Raw genomic sequence first — 25,000 nt, forward strand, 5'->3', positions numbered from 1 at the left:
TTTACTTTTCACTACCACAACACACACACACACACACACACACACACACACACACACACACACACACACACACAAGCAAAACATTCGACCCAGTTGTGAGGGAAAGCCATAATTCCCACGCCTCAGAAACCAAGCATTTCACGCTAAGCCACGCCACGCCAAGCCACGCCACGCCACGCCACGCCAAGCCAGCACGTCCCTCACCTGTCCTTCTCCTTTGCCCTTTTTTTTTTTTCCTTCACATCAACTGCTTCTCTTCCTCACCAGAACTTGTATCATCAGTTTTCTTTTATTTTCTCCTCTCTCTCTCTCTCTCTCTCTCTCTCTCTCTCTCTCTCTCTCTCTCTCTCTCTCTCTCTCTTTCTGCCAATACCTTTCATCGCCTGTACCTTCAATTTCTTGTCTTTTTTTTTTTTTACTCCTTTTTCATTTTCTTTCATCTCCTTCCAGTTCAATCTTCCTCCCTAGTTCTCCTTTTTCTCCTTTTCCTCACTCACCTTCATCCTCATTTTCTTTCTACTCCTCGTTTTCTTTTCTGTCTCCACATCACCTTCCTTTACTATACTGGCTAATATTCTCTAAAAAATCACTCTCCACCTGCACTGTCAGTTCTGTTTTATATTTTCTTATTCATTATTCTTTTAAACCCACATAAAATCTTCCCTTTTATTTTTATTTTAATTTTTTTCCTACTTCCGCTAATTCCTTTCACATCAACGGTGGTCTCAGTGATTCGTGATTCCCGTTGCTTCAGGGTTCCATAGAAGGCAATAGGATCGATCTAGGGAGCATCAATAGCGGTGTAGTGAGGCAAGACATGGGTTACCGCTACGCCACCAGGGGCTGATCATCGCCCTTATTACAGAGGCAGGCACGAGTAATGTCAGTAATTATCTTATTGAGCTGTGGAATGATCAGGGTAGCTAGACTATACATCCCCTCTGGCTTCCCTCCTCCTGCGCTGACACTTATACTCACTCATGCACACACACACACACACACACACACACACACACACACACACACACACACACACACACACACACACACACACACACATATATACAGGTAGATAGACCGGCAAACAGATTTACAGGTAGGTAAATAGATAGATAGATAGATAGATAATTAGATAGATAGGTAGATAGATAAAGAAATAGATAGATAGATAGATAAATAGGTAGATAGATAGATAGATAGATAGATAAATAAATGAATAAATAGATACATCGATAGAAATAGACAGACAGTTAAGAAGATAAGTTTACAAATCACTGCTTACTTGTACAATATTTCTTCATACTATTACAATGCTGAACAATACCATATTTGATTAACAACTGGAGTCTAATTTTCTTCCTTTCCTTCTTTTCTGATACACAAACACGCGTTCACGTCCAAAGACTTCCCCACCTGAAGTGAACAAAAAAAAAAAAAAGAAACTCTCCCACAGAAAAGTAATAATAATAATAACACCGACAAATTACGTCAGTTAATAAAAAAGGAAGAGAAAAAAAAATACATATAAATACATAAAAATACATGAGAGAAAGGATATATATTTTGAAATTAGTGAGGAATTTAGAGAGGGAGGAAAAAGAGAAAGAAAAAATAAGACAATCATGAGGAAGGAGGAGGAGGAGGAGGAGGAGGAGGAAGGAGGAGGAGGAAGCATACAAAGAAAAACAATCATTAACAGACCTTTTGGCCCTTACTTGACTGTTTGGCAATAAAGAAAATTCGAGTTTATGCAAGACTGGTTAACACGACAGAAAATTTAAGACAGGAGGAGGAGGAGGAGGAGGAGGAGGAGGAGGAGGAGGAGGAGGAGGAGGAGGAGGAGGAGGAGGAGGAGGAGGAGAAAAAGGATGAGGAAGAGGAAGAGAGGAGGGGGAGGAGGAGGAGGAGAAAGAGGAGAAGGAGGGGATGGAAGGAAGGTACAGGATGAAGGAAGGGCTGAAGGGTAAAGGAGACAAGGAGTGAGGCCCAGGAAGCTGCCGGAGGGAAGGTAATGAAGTGGTGATTACCGTAACGATTCCTTACTGTTTGACCTCTGCCCTCCCTCTGTCCCTCTCCCCCACCCTCCCCCTTCCACTATATCCCTGTCCCTTCCATCTCTCTCCTACCCCTTCCATCCTCCCCTCCTTCCACTGTATCCCTGCTGCTCCTTCTGTCCTGTCCCTTCAGCCCCTTCCCTTGTCATCTTCCCTTCCACCACCCTGTCCCTTCAAACTTTCTCCTCTCTTGATTCTTTTCTTTCCTTCTTTCGTTTCGTGGCAGATTTTCATTTGCGATTCTCTTTGTTTTCAGTGTATTTGGTTTACATTTTCTCTCTCTTCCTTCTCCACTTCGGTTTAATTCCCCCTTTTTTATGTTATCTATTCTTTTTCTTTTCTTTTGTTCACTTCTGCCTTTAATCATTCTAACTAGCTTTTTTTTCATCTTTTTGTTATTTCCTTATTTCGACCTCCTCCTTTTTTTTTCTTCTTCCTCATCATCCAGTTCGTCTTTTTTTTTTCCAGTATTCCATTCCTCATTCTTCTTTTTCATGCTTGTACATTTTTCTTTTTCCTTGATTCATCTTTTTTTTTTCTCTCTCTTTCTCTTCATCTTCATAATGTCTTCCCTGTTCCCTTCTTTCCTGTATTCCTTTCCTCCGTACTTTATTCACGTATCCTCTTCCTTTAATTACTGTCCCCTCTCTCTTCGTCCTCCTCATAATTTCTGTTTTTTTCTCCTCTTAACCCCCTCTTCTTATCATCCTTATCATACACATCTGTAGTCCACCATTCTTTCCCTTCCTCCTCCTCCTCCTCATCATCATCCTCCTCGTAATTTGTTTTTCCTGTTCTTTGTCCCTTTTCCTCATCAACCTCATCGTATTAATCTTCTCTGATCTTTCCTTCACTCCTATCCAATTTCTCCGGTCCTTCACTCTCCTCCTCCACGCCTTGCCGCGCCCTTCCACGCCCCTTCCCCCGCACACCACGTTCCACCCTCCTCCCAGCGGCCTGAGGGCAAGACGAGTCTCCGCTATTTATAAACCTTATCGATGAGGACTCCCACTGGCTTATTCTTATTTCTGAAAGGTTTTACTAAGCAGAGACATTTCGGGGATACGATTAATATCTATCAGGTTTTATCTATTTTTTTCTCGGGATGTTTGAAAATAATGGTTGTGTATGGGTTTTTTTTTTCAAGTGTTGGTAGATATTTACGTCTTTCACTCCTGTTTATCTTTATTTATTTTTTTATTCATTATATTTATTTATCTATTCACTATTATTGCTTTTTTTTAATCTTTTAAGGGGTTTTAATTTTTTTTTTTTTCAAGGGTGTTGGTTGATAGATACGTCTTCCAATCTTGTTTATCTTTATTTATTTGTTTTATTCATTATATTTATTTATCTATTCACTATTATTACTTTTTTTTTATCTTTACAGGGTGGCTTTTAATTTCCTTTTTTTGGGGGTGGGGGTGTGTGAGTGTAAGTTGGAAACAATAGTTAGGTCCGTACGTACAATCATACAATCTTATCTATTTTTTCCTCAAGAATATTGAAAATTGTTGCTTATTGTACAGTCTATCCAGTCGTCAGAAGAAATAGACTTTAACCATCATTCATTTCCTTCGTGGCTTGTCCTTCACCTCAGTCGTAGGTGTTCTTTACTGCTCACAATCACATTACAAAAGCTATCACGCACAACTTCCCTCCAGCACAGTCATGATCAGAAGTAGACAACAAGCTATTTCCTTTGTTTCTACTGTGCTTTGTCCTCTACCTCGCTCTCAAAGCCCCTCATCTCCTGACAATCTTATTACAGAATCTCACAATATGATTCTTGCCAGATTGGACAACATACAATTGAAAGAAAGACGCTAAACACAAGGGAAGTAAATATAAGATGCTACACACACACACTCTCTCTCTCTCTCTCTCTCTCTCTCTCTCTCTCTCTCTCATTGCGGGTAAACCCTCCTATATTTAGATATGTAAAAATAACCTAATTGCCCCAAACTATACCAGAGCAAATCCCCGTAACCTACTTTGAGCTTTCTAACGAGTAGCGGTGCGTGCGTCAGAGCGGGCAGGGGATGATGGGGATTAGTGGCACGGGGGAAGGGGGCGGTGAGGGTAAAAGGGAGGGTCGATGGAAGCACAGAGGTGGGGAGGAAGAGGGAGTTTAAAAGCACGTGAGAGAAACTAACGTGTGGGCGAGGAATGCGGAGTGTGGATGGGACTGTGGAGGGAATGAAGTTGTTAGTAAGTTGGGAGGGAGAGAGGAAAGTGAAGAATGTTTAGGCGACTGAGAAGTGAGGAATGACATGAAGAGAGACTGAAGGGTGTTGTGGAGAGTTGGGTGATGAGTTTCTTGGAGTGGGGAAAGGAGGAATGCCTGGGAAGAAAGCAAGGGATGATGGTTACAGTGAAGAATGTTTTAAGTGACTGAGAAGTGAGGAATGACATGACGAGAGACTGAAGGGTGTTGTGGAGTATTGGGTGATGAATTTCTTGGAGTGGGGAAAGAGGAATGGCATGTGGGAATGGTAAGGGTGGGTTGAGAGTGTGGACTGGGGAGTGGAGCAGCATGGGAGACAGAAAGTTTAAAAGAGGGAGGACATGGGAGGAGACAGGTTGGCGATATTTGGCATAACTGCGGATATTTTGGGATAAAGGATGCCATAATACAGGGGAGAAGGGACGTGATGGGTGGAGGGGTTGGGAGTGAGGGTGGCTGTGGAGTGTGGGGGTGGCATGGGGCAGAGGTGAGGGAGTGGCATCGGGCAGGGGAGGTGCTGGTTTACGAGTCACCCTCAGGAGCTTCTCTTTATGACTGGCAGGTCACGAGCAGAGTGCGGGTGGAGTGGATCTGGTAAACACATTGACTCAAACCAGCACACGTACGTACACACACCGACCCGTATTCTCTTTCACTTCGGGTTCTTGCCAGGACTGATAATTTCACGGGCCACAAAGATGATCAACACGGTCCCCAAAAGAGTTTTTGTTATTCACTGAACTTTAGTTCATCTCTTGGTAGAATTGTGTAAATACTTATGGAAACATCAACAACTTCCACTACAGTTTGTTATAAGCGTTGAACAACATCGCCGCGTTTAAGGATGCAGATCTCTGACCAATGCATACGAAACGAGCAATGGTTTCGATTTTTCTCCACAAAGACAAACATAATTGAATGGGATAACCAAACAGTGAATAAGCAATAAGCAAGGGTTACAGTATCCACCGTTTCATTCACAGCTTGAATCGACAGTGTCTTTTCATTACTTTTACTTCATACAACTAACACTGTCATTATGTAAACCATTATGTAAGCAAACTCGCCAGGCTGCTCCCCACCGTCCTTTCCTCACCCCCTACAGAAAGACCTCAAGACACACGCAGCCCTCCACGTTCTGTTTAGAATATGACATAAAACAGATACCGCGTGGCTGCGAGCGTGCGCACCCCAGAGATAGACGGGCCTCCCCTCAGAAGACGACGGACGTGAACCCAAACAACTTAATGTACTGCGTGACTCGTTCGGTCACGCGGCGCCACGCCCACTGCAGAAAAGGAGACGGGGGAGGGGTGACGTGAGACGCTTTGATAATTTTCTAAACCTTTTGAGACCCCTGCATGGAGTAATCAGAAGCACCACAACATCTCTTTATGTATAGATGAAGACTGTAGCATCCCTTGGAGTCTAGTGTGAGTTACCACGCACCCTGTAAAGTTCCAGTGCACTACAATTGATAAGTTATGAAACTAATATTGTTTGACCGTGTAATACTAAAATAATCGCTTTGTGAAATTATAAAAACACAAAAGCTATCATTACTAACCAACAAGCTAAACAAATTTGCGAATAGCTACAAGTGAAAACAGGTAAACTTATTTTATACAGGAATTGCTACGGGTGTCCCTTGATGACTTCTTCCAGCTTCCCTTAATTTTTTCAAGAGATTACGTCCCTTCCTGAAACAACGCCCTTTGTGTACCGGAGATCGTTCTAAAATTGAATTGCACACACTGAAGGCTGCTCCTGCCACTTCCTGTAATTGACTCAAGCATCTGTTAGACTATATACTGACGGAACAGTCTAGGATACACTGCCTTGCCTAAACGATACTTTCCAATCTCTCTCTCTCTCTCTCTCTCTCTCTCTCTCTCTCTCTCTCTCTCTCTCTCTCTCTCTCTCTCTCTCTCTCTCTCTCTCTCTCTCTCTCTCTCTCTCTCTCTCTCTCTCTCTCTCTCTCTCTCTCTCTCTCTCTCTCTCCAGCACAGCTTTAGTTCCAATCCAAAACCGTAACGCCTCGCCGCCCATCTGCTATAGAAACGGCTTGTGTGTCTGGGTAATGCACGAGACACCAGCCGTCTCCACACACACACACACACACACACACACACACACACACACACACACACACACACACACACACACACACTCCAGTTATTCAGTTTCCAAGTTTAACTATCGCACGAAAGGCTCTCAATCCATCACTCAATATTATTTCCTCTTACTAGTCTCCAATTTAACTGAGCACATAATAATTCTCTCTCTCTCTCTCTCTCTCTCTCTCTCTCTCTCTCTCTCTCTCTCTCTCTCTCTCTCTCTCTCTCTCTCTCTCTCTCTCTCTCTCTCTCGGTTTACCATTCCAGACTCCCTAATTAATTAATGCTCAGGTCAACCTTGTTTTTTTTTCTCCCAAAGTTGAAAAAACGTCCTAACATTCAGAGTATTGTTCATTTGATTCTGTTATTGCTTCAACGAATCAGGTTTTCCTCTGTTTTTCTCTTCAGATTTAACCTTTTCAATACTGGGACACATTTTCACTTAAAGATTTGTGTACGATTTGACCATTTCATTGATATTAGGTTCTCCTCCGTTTTTCTCTTCAAATTTAACCTTTTCAATATTGGGACACATTTTCACTTTGAGATTTGTGTACGATTTGACCATTTTACTGACATTAGGAAGGGTCTATGGAGGTCAGAAGATTAATGGCTACAGTCTTCACTATCTCAATCCCCCCACATAAGTTTTTGAGGCTGTATCAAATCACCAAATAGAAAGTAGATTGATAATGAAAGCGAGTCATGGTACTGAGGGAGTTTGATACTGTAAAGAATGAAATTTATAAGAAAACGTTGAGGTGAAATATTTTGCTCTGATTAATGCATTTCGTCGGTTATTTATTGGTGGTTCTCTTTTTCTATTTATTCATTCATTTATTTACTTGTTCATCTGTCTGTCTGTTTGTCTATTCACTTATATATTGCTCTCTCTCTCTCTCTCTCTCTCTCTCTCTCTCTCTCTCTCTCTCTCTCTCTCTCTCTCTCTCTCTCTCTCTCTCTCTCTCTCTCTCTCTCTCTCTCTCTCTCTCTCTCTCTCTCTCTCTCTCTCTCTCTCTCTCTCTCTCTCTCTCTCTCTCTCTCTCCTTCCAGCCAATTTATGTAATTTTTTATTTGCTTAGTTATTCAAGATTTTTCCTTCTTTATATATCATAAACAAATTTACTTACAAACCCATCTCAATATATATATTTTGCTAATCATTATATACTTTATTTTTTTATCTATTTATCTATTACATCTATCTACCTATTTTCCTTTATCTATTTTGTTATTCATTATTTTCACGCTCTTATACTTTATCTTTTTTATTTATTTATCTATTCCATCTATCTGTCTATTTTCCTTAGTTTCTCTTCGTACTGAGCTGCGCCACATTTGATATATATATATATATATATATATATATATATATATATATATATATATATATATATATATATATATATATATATATATATTGAGCAAATTTCCTCAGGTCCTCCCTCCAGCCCTCCAAATCCTGCTCACTTCCTGACTGTACGTGCATTTCCGTGTGCCTGTGTGTGTGTGTGTGTGTGTGTGTGTGTGTGTGTGTGTGTGTGTGTGTGTGTGTGTGTGTGTGTGTGTGTGTGTGTGTGTGTGTGTGTGTGTGTGTGTGTGTGTGTGTGTGTGTTATTCCGGTTAGTCTCATCACTCACAACCCAGAAAAAAATATTGGATGTTCAAAGTATAAATTGCATGAAATTCCACAGTTTTATATATTATCATTATTCTTTTAACGGGGAATTTAAAGCAGATTGTGATACGTGTAATAAAAAAAAAAAAACATTAATGACAAGACTTAATTCCTACATCGTTTGAATAATATAATCAAACTATCTCTCTATTTTTCTTTCAAATTGTACAACGAAATTAAGGCCAGAGAATTAAAACCAGATTGTAATACACGTGTAATAAACAGATAAACAAAAAACTCACATTTACTTTTCGTAATAATACGTTTGGATAATAAGATCAAGCTATTTGTTGTTTATTCACTCACTTATTTATGTCATTCTTTTTTTTCCAGCAACTTAAAAAAATTGACGTCAGTGGTTATCATTAATTGCTCAAAGAGAAGCGAAACTCACCATCACTGCACGTCACTGTCTCTCAAACTTAAACATTTCTTAAGCCTTGCCTCGTCTGTGCTTACTTTTGTCATTCTTTTTTTTTATCCAGCCACTCAAAAAATAGACGTCAGTGGTTATCACTAATTGTCCAAAGAGAAGCGCAACTCACCATCACTGCACGTTACTGTCTCTCAAACTTAAACATTTCCTGATGCCTTGCCTCGTCTGTGCATCGTGTGTTGGAGACGAGGAGCCCGCCAACCACCAGCATTGGTTACTTACTAGTCTGCATTTGTTTGAGCTGCACATACTGCTTAATTTATTCAGGATCATTGAGGGCCGAGTCGTGTACACTGCTGCAAGTTAGAGATCCATCCTCCAGCGTGCGCGTATTTCAATGGCTTTAATTCTTCACTTGCCTAATGAAAGCCAAACTGAGATGCCAGATTGCTCGTTGTATAGTCAAGGACCGGAATTTGATGAACATTACACATTTACTCCTTCTGTTATTTTTCCCTAAGTCTTACTGCTGACAATTTAGCACGAACTGATAACTGATATATTCTAAGCACGTCAGAATACTCAATCCGTTAACTGATACGATTTCTTCAGTTAAATAAAGTTATGTGTAAAGATAATACTAAAACGGTTGCCAATTAAGAACATGAAAGAAAATAACGGGCCAGGTTAGGAAAATAATCAAACCGTGTTCCGAATGAATGTAAGTATAGACCTGTAAATTTAGGCGATAAATGACTTGTTTGAAAATGTGTTGTAAGTTTATAGCGTAATTCAAGGACAACTTTTTATTTTTATGCAGGAGGGGAAACTGGCCAAGGGCTACAAAAAATGGAAGAAAAAAAAGGCCGACTGCTTGTAATAGGTAAAGTGTTTCAAGTCTTCTAATGCCTTTTGTTTCATTTCACCTCCGTAAAATTACTTACCTATATGTAAGCAAAACCAGTGATAATTGTGTGATTAGTAGTCAAATAGTCTGTACTGAAAGAAAATGCAAAAGTACAACAGAAAGAAGTCGGGAAGGTTACTCAGCTTCTAACCAAATCTGTAAATATCTATCAAGACAGTGCCAGATCATTCATGTGCTGCCATACATTACTCTCTGATTGCTAGCCAAGACAGAGGAGAGACGCCAGCATTCCAAGTCACCTTATAAGCACACCTATACTTTCTCTAACATACGAGCATCTATGACGGTTAAGTTTGTCTTCTGTGTCATCGTCAGTATGTTAACGGAACTTAGAGGAACCAGTCCATTGACGCCTCATGTCCCATCGCTATCTCCCACTCATGTAAGGAAGCAGAGGGCGCCAGGCTCGGCCATAAAACACCCACCTCCCTCAGGCTGATCTAAACCGAGGACATTTGTTATGCCTCTCGCCTTGCTCCCTGACGCTATCGGGCTGGCAGTGAGCGTGTGCGACTGTATCCCAGCTGCTCCTTGCCACCTAAACCAACTCGGCGCTCAGAATTGCATACACTTAAGATATACATATATACGTATAGAGAAATATATAGGAAAGTGTAAGATTGCAACAGCCATACAAAGAAGAAGAGGGAATTATTGGAGGAAACTTTTTGAAGATAAATATGCAACGGGAACGGAAAGGAAGAATACATCAATTTGGTTCATAAACGAAAAGGAAAGGAAAGAGAAAGGAAGAAAAAGAAACGCTTCCGACTAACAACTGAACTGAACTGAACCACTCATTCACACACACACACACACACACACACACACACACACACACACACACACACACGTCAACTCCACAACCACACCACTACATTCACCAATTTAAGGCCCCAAGCAGACCTGCAGGAGGCTCATCGCGGTCTGGAACAGTCTTGCCGTCCATCCAACATTTCACATCATCATCCCCTCCTCTCCCCCCATCCCCTCCCCACGACCAGAGGCTCCACCGCAGACACCACAGCGCTCTTGGAAACTACGTAGCGAGGCATCAAACTAACTCAAACACTAGACTGAATGGCAAAACTCCCTCGCTCCCTTCACTTCCTCCCTCCCTCCCTTCCTCCCTCCCTTTCTCCATTGCGTGTACGATAGTTCATGCAAAAACAGTAGAATATTCAAAAGCATTTCTACTATATTCAACTAACCTAACTAACCTAACTATATTCAAAAGGCAGTATTTTTTTTATATGCAGGAGAGACAGCTGGTCAAGGGCAACAAAATATGGAAAGAAAAAGGACCCACTGTGTTGCCAGTTCCCTGAAAGACATAAGAGTTAACCAGAATTCAGGGATAAATGTCTTGACACCTCCCTCTTAAAAGGAGTCAATTCGTAAATGTATGGTACACAGTACTTCTTAAGGGTGTGTTTACGATTCTTATGACAGATTGATGAGATATTTATATTATTAATAGGAGATATAGTCTTGAGAAACCGGCTCTTCATCTCTATATTCTTTGAAAACTGTCGTGGTGAGACTGTAAAGCGTTTCAGGATAAAGGCCGTACGTAGTCTTGAATACCTGAAACGTGTGTGTGTGTGTGTGTGTGTGTGTGTGTGTGTGTGTGTGTGTGTGTGTGTGTGTGTGTGTGTGTGTGTGTGTGTGTGTGTGTGTGTGTGTGTGTGTGTGTGTGTGTGTGTGTGTGTGTGTGTGTGTGTGTGTGTGTGTGTGTGTGTGTGTGTGTGTGTGTGTGTGTGTGTGAGCACGTAATAACTAACTTTACCCTGTACACACTAATAAGCAAGAGAGGAGCTGAGTCAGCATACAAATCACAGGTATGGTAAGGCACAAAAAAAAAAAAAGAGAAATAGTAAATGAGCAAAAAAAAAAAAAAAAAAAACTGGAAATACTTATGGCTAATCACACTCACCATCATCCTCACCACCACCACCACCACCACCACCACTACAGCCTCCGTCCATTGACACCACGACTCGCAAAAAAGGGTCATCATAGAAACCGTAAGATCATATTTGTTGCCAACTCACTGCTCGCCTACCTCTCTCTGTCTTTCTCTCTTCGCCAACCGTCGCCAATTTGCAGACTCCTCGACAGCCGACGCGTTTTTCCAGAGCACCACTCGCACCAGACAATCACTCCTGAACACTTCCAGTCGCGGCTTATTTTTCCAGCATCTAGGAGAGAGGGAGAGGGAGACAAGGAGAGAAGAAGAGAGATGAAAGTGGAGGGACAGAAAAGAAACTAATAAGAAATGTGGGTGTTTGGAATAAGAAAGGGACTAAGAAAGAAAAAAAAGAGTAAAGCGAATGAAAAGAATTGAATATGGGGTGGGAAAGTCGAGAGAAAGAGAAAAGAAAGGAGAGAAAAGAGTAGAGCGAATGGAAAGGAAGAAATAAACAAATAGGTAGTAAGGAGAAAGAAAACAGAAAAAAAAGTGGATGGACTTAAAAGGACGGAAAAGAGGGAATAGGGAGAAGCAGGAAGGATTTGGTGTGCGGGGGAGGGATTACCATCAGTCTCGCCAACGCTGGGTGCCGGAGAAGGCAGGATCGGCATGTCGGGGGTGGCTCGGATATGGATGACTCTCTTTTGTGTGGGACAGTTAAACATCGCCCCTTCTGCCCCACCACACCACCACACCACCACACCACCTCCCTCCAGTAAAGACTCAGCTATGTGTGTTTCCTGGTGTTTCCTCCTCCAACCACGCCACTCCAGCATTCCCTTTACTGATACCAGGAGAGTTTCCCCAAGTGGCATGCGAGGCAGCAGCACCACACCCACTTCCATCAACATACTCCCGCGGAATGTGGAGGGAAAGGCCGCTGCCCTCCACCTGAGCATCTCGCCACTGCTGTTACGAAGGGAGGACCCAATAAGGCAGGCAGGGCACTCTGTGTGGAGAGGCGTCCCGAGGGAGACTTTCCGACCGAGAAGGGAGTCAAGGGGCGCTCTTACCGCCCTCAAGCCCCTCGTTGTCTTGTTATCGGGAAGGTAATTCACTGGGATGTCTAGCTCCTCCAGCCCCTATTGGCGTAATGAGGAAACGTTTCACATCTCTGCCGCCGCCACACACGAGCAGCGCGGCACAGGCAGGAGCGGTAAGGCTTCCCCTGATGCTGTTTACATTCCTCCGCGACACAGGCAGGTAATACTGATGTGCAAAAGTGCATTGCAGTGTGCACAGCGGCCTTATGTGCAGGAATGGCACACTACAAGCTGTGTTTCATATTGGCAAGTACCGGTTACATTCCTGTATAGTCAGAGTAGTAAGTATACCTTTATGAAAATTATCACGCGCCCCCCAAAAAAAGGAATGAAAGAAGAAATCAAGGAAAGAAAAAACTTCCGCCTCACATGCATATCAAGTTCAGGAAGAGAAGACCCTGAGTAAACACGCATATGGAGGATTACTGACGTGTGTCCCTTTCACTCTGCAGTACATATGCCTGTCTATCTGTGTGTGTGTGTGTGTGTGTGTGTGTGTGTGTGTGTGTGTGTGTGTGTGTGTGTGTGTGTGTGTGTGTGTTCAAGTTCAAATGTTTATTGCCAATCAATTACAACATTTAATTATCTTAATAAACAGAATAAATGGCACAGTGTGTGTGTGTGTGTGTGTGTGTTTTCACTGTTTGATCTGCTGCAGTCTCTGACGAGACAGCCAGACGTTATCCTACGGAACGAGCTCAGAGCTCATTATTTCCGATCTTCGGATAGGTCTGAGACCAGGCACACACCACTCACCGGGACAACAAGGTCACAACTCCTCGATTTACATCCCGTACCTACTCACTGCTAGGTGAACAGGGGCTACACGTGAAAGGAGACACACCCAAATATCTCCACCCGGCCGGGGAATCGAACCCCGGTCCTCTGGCTTGTGAAGCCAGCGCTCTAACCACTGAGCTACCGGGTGTGTGTGTGTGTGTGTGTGTGTGTGTGTGTGTGTGTGTGTGTGTGTAATGTAAGAAACCGGTCAAGTTCAACAGTATTGAGAAAAATCTGTTTGTAGACAGCATCCCTCATATTAATCTGTTTGAAGGTGACCTCGATGTAGACAATGCAGTACAAGAGTTATCCAACACACTATATACTTGTGCACAGAATAGTGTGCGGCAAAATGAACGGGAAGTTGGTCATTTTACTAGTACTGGTAGATGGGAAAATTTATTAAGTGACGCAGATGACGCAGGAGTGTGGAAGGCAATTGACTGGAAGGGTGATTATAGTATGGATTATCGCCAGGATAGCTTGTGTCCCAGTGACCAGGATTTCAAAACGCACTTTGAAGCAGTACTGAACCACCCCACTGATGACATGGACCAAGACGGAGACGACGAAACAAATGGCGTCACTATCCCTATTCTTGATGAGCCAATCACGCCCGCAGAGGTGCAAGAACAGTCGAAGAGGATGAAACCTGATAAAGCCTGCGGGCCTGATGGAATACCTCCTGGTGTATTCTCTCTGTTGCCAGTTCATTGGATATATAGTTTGGTGGCTTTGTTTAACAGCATCTTCTTAGCAGGCAGTTATCCTCAATCATGGATAAGAGCGAAGGTTTTTACAGTTTTCAAGAAAGGTGACAGAAAAGACCCGAGTAATTACCGAGGTATAAGTGTAATCAATACCTTGGCTAAACTATACGATATGGTTCTGTGCCAGCGGTTAAGCCTGTGGTTCAAGCCTTTTAGGGAACAAGCTGGGGCACAAAGAAGGCGTAGTTGTATTGAACATATCGTTACGCTTCGCATTCTCTCTGACATGGCCAGACGGAAGAAAACAAAATTGTATATAACTTTCATTGACTTTTCAAAGGCGTAAGACTTAGTCCCGAGAAAAAAAGTTGTTTGCTGTGTTACGGCGTTATGGGTGTGGTACAGTGATGGTGGCGGCGCTGTGGTGACAGCTACACGTGGAGTCAGACAGGGTTCGCCTACATCTTGTTTTTTGTTTATTGTGTTTGTTAATGAACTTATTCGCCTCATGAAAGAAAATTGTCAACCTGAGCAGCTCATCGGATGGATACATATACTGGTTCTCATGGATGATACAGTATTATTGTCAACTAGTAGACAGAATTTGTTAAAAAAGTTAGAAATACTGAAAATTTTTTGTGAAGAGTTTGGTATGGTAATCAACTGCACTAAGACAAAATATTTTGTAATTAATGGAGAAGAGAGATACGGAGCCGATACAGATGAACGACTTGGTGATAGAACATTGCACGAATTATGTGTACTTGGGGTCACCGTTCACCTGTGACGGCTCAGTGTCCTCGGCTGTCCGGGCGCATGCTAAAAGAAAACTGTCCCACGTATTAAAGTATGTGTCCTTTCTCAAGAAAAACAATGATATTCCATTTGTTGTAAAGCGACGAGTCCTCGATGCTGCCATGATGTCATCCCTGCTGTATGGATGTGAGTCCTGGGTAGGGGCTGATATCAAGCCTGCTATTAAGCTGTATAATTGGGGTATTAAACAACTACTTGGGGTCAGGAAAACAACATCAAACTTGGTCTGTTATGCTGAAGCTGGCTACCCTCTGCTCCCAGATTTGATTAAGTTCAAACAACATAAGTTTTTTAGTAGTATGTGGTCTCAGAGGTCAAGTATGTCAGATGACCCATTAGCACTTTCCATCCGAATGGTGACCAGCACAAACACGCACATGGGCAAATTAATTCAAAATTTCATTGATAATGATCCTCCTGACCCGACCTCTTTAACGAGTAATGTACATAATGTAATAGAGAATTCTAATTCATCAAGGTGTACTATATATAGAGATCAATCCAAGCTTATCGGTACACGATATATATACAAATAAACATCTGATAAACGAGTCCGACCGCATAGCGTTTACTCGTTTCCGAGTAAGTGGCCACAATTTTATCGTAGAAACCGGCCGTTGGAATAGACGAGGTCGTGGCCGCCTTCCTTTTGAAGAACGTGTGTGTGTATGTGGCAGAGGAGTTCAGACAGAGAGGCGCGTGGTTGAGGGCTGTTCTATAACAGGAAACATCAGAGTGAGGTATAATGTTACCACCCTTGAAGAACTATTTTCACCTGATATCCCCCATGACACATGTTGTAAAATCATTCATGATATCTTAGGAATGTATAATTAAAACGTAAATTTTATATGTAGATTATATTTGTGGACTACATTGGTGTGATTCCAAATGTTAGTTAAATGTGTATTGTTAATTTAGTTTAGGAAGTTACTTGTATATGTATATTATAATTTGTATTGATGTGGTCAATAAACTATCTATCTATCAATCTATCTGTGTGTGTGTGTGTGTATGTGTGTGTGTGTGTGTGTGTGTGTGTGTGTGTGTGTGTGTGTGTGTGTGTGTGTGTGTGTGTGTGTGTGTGTGTGTGTGTGTGTGTGTCTTGCTGCTTGCGTCATATTACTGTCAGGATTTGCAGGAAACCAACACTGAACACAATGAGATCAACAACAGAATCTTCTTCCCTGCAAGAGGCGTCACGTACTGTACATCTCATCCATCTCTTACCTCCCACCTCCCACACCCCCACACACATGTACCTCTCCCAGTGGATCACTTCTTTAACCATCGCTTCACCTTGCTCCTCCTCCTTCTCCCTCCTCCTCCTCCTCCTCCTCCTATGATCTATTCTTTATTCAGACTCGTTCCTCTGCTTCCCATCTGTATCCCGTCGTTCCTGCAGCTGTGTCTCTTCTGCATATTAGGTCAAGTGGATTACTGTTATAGAAAAAGGAAAGAAAAAAGGACTATTGTATTTCTTTCAGGTCTAAAAAATAACAATGGTGACTCTTTCTGGAATATGGGCATAGGTTACGAGTATCTATTTCTCTGTTTGATCTTAACAGCTTAGATATTTTCCTGGTCATCAGTTTTGTTGCTTATCATTCCCATTCACTTCACGCACTTCTCTCGTCTCATCCTCCTTGAACTCTCCCACCTAAACTATTTCATCGCTACGTTCCTTTACCGTACTTTTCTTTTCACACCAAGTTTCACACTGCTACGTTCCATCATATCACTCTTATTTCACAAACCTACGTCAGTTTCTCTCCACTCCAGTTCTCCTCGCCTTGCATCGCCGCCAGTCTGCTCCTCCTCAAAGAAACAGTTGCGCGTCGCCACACGAATACACAACGAGGAGAAGTTTATTGAAAGTCTGCCACCGCCTCGTCCTCTTGACCCCTGCCCAGCTAGGGTGCGGCTCCTGCCTCCTCCCTCTACTCACGTCGAGCTCCACTATGCCCACCAGGTTCCCCGCCACCACTGCTACCACCGCCACTATCGTCTCACCACGACCACGGACGAGCTGCATGAACACCGTGCGTGGCTTGCTAATGGTGCACGCGGGTCATCCAGTGCACGGCGTCCCTCAGAAGTTGTCCCGTACGCAGAAAGCACAAATGAAGATCTCGCTGGTGACAGGAACACGCACACTCTGAATTGCAATCAATAAAGGCGAGGACAAAAGCGTAAATAGACCAGCTCGGTGAGGAAAACGCAGCCAGAAGGTAAATGAAGTTCACACCCATCCACCCACCCACACACACACACACACACACACACACACACACACACACACACACACACACACACACACACACACACACAAAGAAAAAGAAAGAAAAACATATCTCGTTCTACCTTCGAGTATAAACGCCGCTATTGTAACACCGATAGAACCCTGTGTCAAGCATCATCAATATCAACATCAACATCATCAACATCATAATCATCATCAACAACAGTAGTTACGCACGCAGCATGGGGCATGGGAGAGCGGCAGGTCATCACTGAACACAAAGCCTCATGTTTCCTCGTAACCCTCCCAGCCTGTAACCCGCTGCAAACATCCTAACCAAGCCTCCCTCCCATCAGCTCCCTCATAATACCCCTTGGAGTCAGAGGCCCGGCCAGGCGACACACACCGCCTCGTACACCCCGCCAGGAGGGTCTGCAAGAAGCCACTCACCACGGTTCAGTTACAAGCACGCACGTCTCGCTCGCTTCCACATGACGCTAGAAATCGCACTCAGCCGCTCCAGGTGAGGTGATTTAATGCACGTGAGGTGTGTTGTAATCCCGCAGGACACGGTTCTTTGCTAGCCTAACTGCCTGTAAATTCACGCCCCCAACGTTGAAACTACCCTGCTTCCTCCTCCTCCTCCTCCTCCTCGCCTGCAGCACGAAAGGGAGCAGCGGGAAGGCAGTACACAAAGCAAAACAGTCACTCCACACGTGCACCGTTGTCTTGGTCTTCCCCAGCACGCCCTCCCCTCCCTCCCCCAGCTGTGTCCCTAATTACTTACTCATTACGGAATTAATCGAACTCATTTTGCTTTAGCTTCTGCCAGACCAGTCCTGCTCTCCCCACTGCTTCATTAATACACAAATTTAATCTTGCTGCCAATTACGCCCACCTCGCCATTTGTTATCTCTCGCCACATGCACAATTTAACACGAGCGGGCAGGCGGGTGAACACACATCACAGAGCCTCTTTTATCTCTCTCTCTCTCTCTCTCTCTCTCTCTCTCTCTCTCTCTCTCTCTCTCTCTCTCTCTCTCTCTCTCTCTCTCTCTCTCTCTCTCCTCTCCCACAGCGCCTTCCCATTACGAATATCATGAGGTAAATCTGGGCTGTGTTTATCCCCCAGGCCGGCGATTGAGTGGGAGGTGAATCTGAATCTGCTGTCTCATTCCTCGTCGCGTCTCGTCTTCCTACTTTCTTTCCCCGCTCGTCTCGCCACGTCAGTATTCAGTGGCGGAAGTGCTGCGTAACCCCGGGAGGTGCTTCCTGCAGCTCTAGACCTCACTTCACCACTCACTACCTACACCGCTTCATTACCTCTCTTTCCTCCTCGCCCTCATCCTTCCTTCCCTCTCCTTTCCTCTGACTCATGACCCTTCGCTCCGCCGCCCTACTCCTCACTGCCTCTCGCTCTCTCTCTCATCCTGCTTTCCTCTCCTCCAGCATCAGTCATCATTATTAAAGAGTCACCCAGCTACGTAATGGACCTATTTCCTGTTCTACCTACGTTTATCTCCCTTGTTCCTCCTCCTTCTCCTCCTCCTCCTCCTCCTCCTCCCTTGCCTCCTATTATTCTTTCTCTTCTTACTTCCATTCTCTACATCTACCTGAGTCTTCGGTCATCCTTCACTGGTCACATGAGGCGTCACCACGTAAAACTCTCCTCTTACTTCTCTCTCTCTCTCTCTCTCTCTCTCTCTCTCTCTCTCTCTCTCTCTCTCTCTCTCATCACAGTACGGAGATTTTGGTGTCTTTATATCTTTTTTTTATTTTTCCTGGCCGGCTGTCTCCTTATCTGTGTGTGTGTGTGTGTGTGTGTGTGTGTGTGTGTGTGTGTGTGTGTGTGTGTGTGTGTGTGTGTGTGTGTGTGTGTGTGTGTTGGTGCTGACAAATACACTCACAAATACTCATGCAACACCCACCACAGTATATACTCTACGGGAAAGAAACATCGAAGTGTGGAAATTAATGTGATTTTTGCTGTCTATGTTACTACTTCAGTGTATCTCTTGTCACAATATTGGGCATGTGAGTACGTTTCACAGGAGTACATGTAGATTGCTGGGATGGAGGTGAGTGAAGATGGTTAGTTACGATGCACTGTCTCGATTTATGTTTCAAAAAATCCACTGTCTGATATTGCATCTCTCTCTCTCTCTCTCTCTCTCTCTCTCTCTCTCTCTCTCTCTCTCTGGAGTTAGTACATATGAACATAGGGAAAGCTGCAAAAAGAGAAGGTCTGCACGTGTCACACCCTGTATGAATCACACCTACATATCTCCACCTGTAATCCTTATCCATGAAAAAAAATAGCATATAATCTTTAGAATCTTCCTAATGACTCGGGAGTTGGACTGTCAATTGAGTATTATACCAGATTCTATAAGCCAAATATTTCTATTCGCTAATCCGCTAACAAAGCTAAATCAATCAGATAACATTGCATTAACATCAGGATTTCTCAAGCTTGCCCATTCTAAGAAACACAATGGGAAGAATTTTAGAGTTATGGATATTCTGATACAATGAATAAAACAGATGAAGTTAAACAACAGTCGTGCCAGTATTCGGTGCTGCCAGTCCGCCCCTCACCCCTTATCGCCCCGCCGGCACGCAACGCCTCGCTCTAACTTCTTTGATCCATGACAGGGACGCTAGACTGAACAATCCAGAACAACACTTTTGCTGAAGTATGCCAAAATCATCCAGGCGTTTCGAATTCAACTCTCTCTCTCTCTCTCTCTCTCTCTCTCTCTCTCTCTCTCTCTCTCTCTCTCTCTCCTGGTCAATGTAAATCCTGATATGAGCTGTCGTGTGAGTGGCAGGCTGGCAGACTCAGGGTGTGGTGTCAAGTAAAGAACAATGAAACAATGATTTGGTTGGAAGAATTTAGAAGATAAATTAGAATAATGAAAAAGAAAAAAATGGATAAGAAAGAAAATACTGAAGCAAAATTGAATGAATGATAAAAAGGTTTTGTTTCGTCTGTGAGGAAGGTTATATGCTGGACTACAAGCGCGTGCTGGACTCACCTGGGCACTCTGATGTAGTCAAAGTAGAGTCTGGACACAGGCTCAGGTTGGTTGTTTCGCCTACGCCGTGCAGGACTGCGGACCAACCCGCAGCCACACGAGGCTGGCTCCTCATGCAACTGGTGACGCCCGTACATGGCGGCACTGTCCACGCCGAGGAACTTCCACTGACTGATCACCACTGTCAGTCCTCATCAAATATTGTCACTAATTCACAAGTATCTTTATTGCACCGTCCTCACTGCACCGTCAGAAATCTATTTCCTGTTACAATAAGGAATCCACTGAACTGAAATCGGCAGACACAACATTACCTCCACAAAATGTTAGTTTCTCATAAACAAAGACAAGCCGTGCCTCCAGTATAGTGAGGCCACCGCCATCCTCGGTTTGTCATCTTCCCCTCAGCGAGCCACCAAGGTCTGTGGCCCGCCAAACACGCCACCACATTAATTAGCGCCACTTCCGGAATGAATAGTCCGGACCATGTGCTCCACCACAGGCCCTTCCTGCACGGGCTCCACCTCACCATCACAAGCTTGTGTGGGCTCACCAATCCCCTCCACCACATGCTAGTGTCAAACAAACCGCTGTGTGGTACCACCGCCTTCACCGAGAAGCAGTAGCCGCGTGGAGGTCTTCCTGGCGGGTGGAAGCATCCCGATGATGTCAGACGCGGCACCGTGGCCAGGCACTATCTCTGCTCTCAACGTAACTATATGAGTAAATAACTAACGAGGCGCTTCTATCACACGTGTGTCACGGAGTCAACGCCTTGCTGAGGTTCACCCCAACGAGGACCTCTAACAACTGAACCAGGGTGTTCCACAAGGCGGTGCAAGCCCTTACAGCAAGCACCCGCATCACACACACCCCTTCACCGAGGCTCCGGGCTCCGGCACACTGCCCCGGGACAGTAAACAAGGCCCGGCGGCGCTCACCCTTCAGGCGCCACCTCGCCGTGCTTTCCATCTATTTTTTCCCGAGAACGTGCACCGCATATATGGTGATGAGGACTGAGAGTCATATTTTCTTGACTCTCGTGGACATTTTGTACCCAAATGAGTCGACGAGAAACACTCAGTAGGAAACCCACGGGTGCTGGTGACACTAACAGCCAAGCTGGCAACTCTCATCCATAGTCACAGGATTTCACGTCCTCGCGCACATGACCACGGAAACACGCCCACGCACACGTGTGTAAGTACATACACACACACACACACACACACGTTCCGGGTTAGCAACTGAGCATGACCATCAACCAGTGAGTTCTCTGGATTAATTCATTCAACAAATCATGTTTATGCAAGACACCTATCGAGCACCATCCTTAGGTACTGGCATGACACCAGCCATTCGCCAGAGATGTGCAGGGCTGTCCAATCTGGCGGTCACCTCTCACCTCATCTCACCCACTACCACCACCACCACCCATACGTGGCCCCTTGTCGCCAAGAGGTGCTGGGTTTCCTCCATCCAATGTGCAGGGCGTGGCTACTCTTATTTGTTTCCCTCCCCTTCTCTTCCTCTCTTCCTCATTTTCCTCCCTCTTTCTTTACCTTCCTGCGACCCTCTGTACCTATTTTCTTCCTTCTCATTCACCCTCTGTATTTCCTTCCTTCCTGGTTCTCCTCCCTTCCTAATTCCCTTGATGTCGTTTTTGATACCTCTGCTCCATTTCCCTCTTTGATTTATATACTCTGGATTTTACTTATCCTTCTTCTATCCCTTCATTGTCCTCCAGCCTTACATCCGCACCCCTTCCCCTTCCCTTGACCTTCCTTTTATCACGTACACAATATTAACTCAACTCACACACGTTTATGTTTCATGTCACAATTCTTGGTCTTGAATTCCAGTCACCACCAACTGTGTCCGCCTCTTCTAGTTATTTGTATTGTTTTTTATTTACAATTTCTTTCCTCCTTGTCTCCGTTTCCTTATCACTCCCCAACTTCCTCTTCCCTTCCCCTCCATCACCCTCTCCTCCCTCGTCCATTTCCTCCCCTCCCTTTCGTTGCGAGGGGAAGCCAAAGGTAATAAGGGTTAATTTTTCCTAGGGGAGGATGAACAGCTGGTAGGAATACATCGACGGGTGTTTCCTGCAATACAACGAGGACTTATTGCGCTGAGGGAGGGAGGGACGCCGCGTGGGCAGGCGTGGTTACTTCTAAGTCACACACGGAATCAAGAGAGACATACACTGAAGGAAAGAATAACAGTAGAACTACCAATCACTTTTTCCAGCGACATAGAGAGTAAATGGGATGGTGTGGTTAGTGATGTCATAAACGGTACCTCCTCCAGTGTTCTCCCCTAATATAAAAATACAAACAGATAGATTGAAAGAATAAGTGTAGGAGTAAACCTATAACAGCATCCTGCGACATAAACAAAGATAGAACGTGTGTGAAGGCATTGTATAGCGCAATCACCTACGGAATCAAGAGAGAGTGAAAGTCAAATAGAAGAAAAGAATATACAAGTAAGAATAAACTGATTAATATTTCTTGAAGGTCGCCATAATACTGTGAGAATGAATGTCGCGTGGGAGGCTTAGTTATCGCTGTCACACTCGAAAACAATGAACAAAGAAATACAGACAAATTGCAAGGAAAAGAGCGATAATATTTGTGAAAGACTACACTGAGGTAAAACTTTAAACATTGTGAAAGTTGGAAATGTCAAGATGACGAGAAATGCAAGCGAGTGAGAGAAGAGGAAGGCCGCGTAAGTAGGCGTGGTTAGCGCAAGTCACACACGGAAACGAACGACTCACAAAGAAATACATTTAGATAGAAAAAAAAAAATGGAAAAAAGCCTAGAAATATTTTTTTTCTATTTCCATTTTATTTACGTATAAGTTTCTAAAAAGGCTGTTTATCAAGCTATTAACCATCAATATTTTTCTCTCGTACTAACATACAGAATTAAACCATTTCAAGAGACTACAATGGGATAAGACTTAAGACATCGTGAAAGTTAGAGAGGTAATAAGGAGGGCGCTGGAACGGGTGGCCTGCCATTAACATCATTTTTACCCTCATAACATAATAAAGCGTTTCCAGAGACTGCACTGGGATAAAAACTTTAGACTGAAAGTTAGAGAGGTGGTGATGAGAGGCGCGCTAGCTGGACGGAGTCAGAGAGCGTGAGTGGATGAGTGGGTGTGTAGACGAGTGCCAGACTCATATTGAAGCCTTCCCCAGACGGCTCCATGCACTCCAGCCTTAACGTGATGATTAGTTCCGCCACCCCATGCCCCGCCACGCTCCTCCCGTTGCAATGAAGATGTGATATATAGCTCTTCTCTCGCGTATTGCCGCTATAGTAACACCACAAAAAAGTAGTCATTATTCATATATCTGTATGCATCAGTAAAGGAACGTGGTATATACAATGTAGTGTTGCTAGAATGACCTACGGACAAACTAACAAGAAAATCTGATAATTGACAGACTTCTAACTAAACAGAGGGGTTAAAATTGGGAAGAAAGACATCACACACAGAGAAATTAAATGGTGTACAACAATCTGGCAATAAAATCAAACAGTCTTTAGATTTTCAGCCGATCACATGGGTTGAAATTAAAGGAAAGACGTCAGACAGTGGGAATGAGTTCAGTTAATGAGGATGATAGATAAAAATATGAAAGGTGGATGTGTGATGCTTTTATACAAGGACAATCTTATTCAGCCCATCATTTGGTAATCGTCGGTTCACTGTGAGGATGTATCTCCAGTATTTATCAATAAGAGTTTTATTACATGCTGAACACGTGCTCAGCTGCAAGTCATTGAAGGTGGAGTGGCACAGCTGGATAACTGTACACTGTGCTGCGGCTGATGACTTCTTGCAGCTTCACTAATTTTGTTGCGTTCTTACATTCATTCTTTTCCCTTTTGTCACCCTGAACAGGATTGTGTTTGGAGACGCTTTGAGTTCTCATTAAGACAATTATTTTTACATGTTCAAAAGTCACTCAGATGACGAGTAAGTTTTTGATCAGTAGCATACAGTCTTTATTACACTATCAAAATAATCGAAAACCTTAGAAAAATAATAATGATAATAACTAATAAAAGAGACAAAAGTCAGTCAAAATTAGGCAATGAAAGGTTTTGGAAAGCTGACATTTAGCGGGAGACGTGAAATACTAGTGAAAGCGAAGGTTTGCAATGGCACACAAACCGGTGGTCGATACTTAACCACCGGATATGATAACGTATAACTGCCAATCGATTGTGCAACGTGGGACAGTCATGGTCAGAAGCAGAGTAACCTTAACTTCAAATGCATTCGCTGATTTCCTTCTCCTAATCTTAATTCCTGTGATCTTCTGACACACATGACATGATAACGTACAAGTTATTTTTTCTATTTTGGGACGTGATAGAGTCACGGTCATAAGGAAAAAGACCAAGTTTTCAGTATATTCAGTGCTTTCCCTCAGTCTAGCATCCTCTGATCTCCTGACAAACATGGCATGATTACGTACAAGTGTTAGTCTATTTTTTCCAGAGCGATGCATTCAAGACAGAGTCAGTGGCTCATTCTTCAAATATTAACTTTCAATAACTGTAGCGTTTCCTCCCCATTATAAACTGTTGTGATTACTGACAAACTAGCAAGAAAGCATGACAACTGACAGACTTCTAACTAAGCAGAAGGGTTAAAATTTGGAAGAAAGACACCACACAGAAAAAATAAATGATGTACAAAAATGTAGCAATAAAATCAGACAGTCTTTAAATTCTCATCCAATCACATGAATTGAAATTAAAGGAAAGACGTCAGACAGTGGCAATGAGTTCTGTATTAACCTCAGTACTGAAAATCTGATAATTGACAGACTTCTAACTAAACAGAGGGGTTAAAATTTGGAAGAAAGACACCACACACAGAGAAAATAAATGACATACAACAATCTGGCAACAAATTAAGACAGTCTTTAGATTCTCAGCCGGGTTGAAATTAAAGGAAAGACGTCAGACAGTGGGAATGAGTTCAGCATT

The 25,000-nt window shown here is 43.4% G+C and overlaps 1 protein-coding gene across 20 annotated transcripts in view; it reads right to left on the reverse strand.

The window, feature by feature from the left end:
- LOC123515007 overlaps window positions 1-25,000 on the reverse strand; it is a 384,569-nt gene that overhangs the window by 275,653 nt on the left and 83,916 nt on the right. For 3 of the 20 annotated variants that reach the window (XM_045273345.1, XM_045273342.1, XM_045273338.1), the window contains exon 1: window positions 19,982-20,894. The exons of 15 other annotated variants lie outside the window; for them this stretch is intronic. In XM_045273345.1, coding sequence (XP_045129280.1) covers window positions 19,982-20,118 — 137 coding nt within the window. In that variant the 5' untranslated portion in view covers window positions 20,119-20,894. Of the gene's footprint in view, window positions 1-19,981; window positions 20,895-25,000 lie in introns of those variants that run through there. 2 more of the 20 variants (XM_045273340.1, XM_045273339.1) reach the window with 2 other exon arrangements.

This window comes from Portunus trituberculatus, chromosome 38 (genome assembly GCF_017591435.1).
Source record: "Portunus trituberculatus isolate SZX2019 chromosome 38, ASM1759143v1, whole genome shotgun sequence".
NCBI lineage: Eukaryota > Metazoa > Arthropoda > Malacostraca > Decapoda > Portunidae > Portunus > Portunus trituberculatus.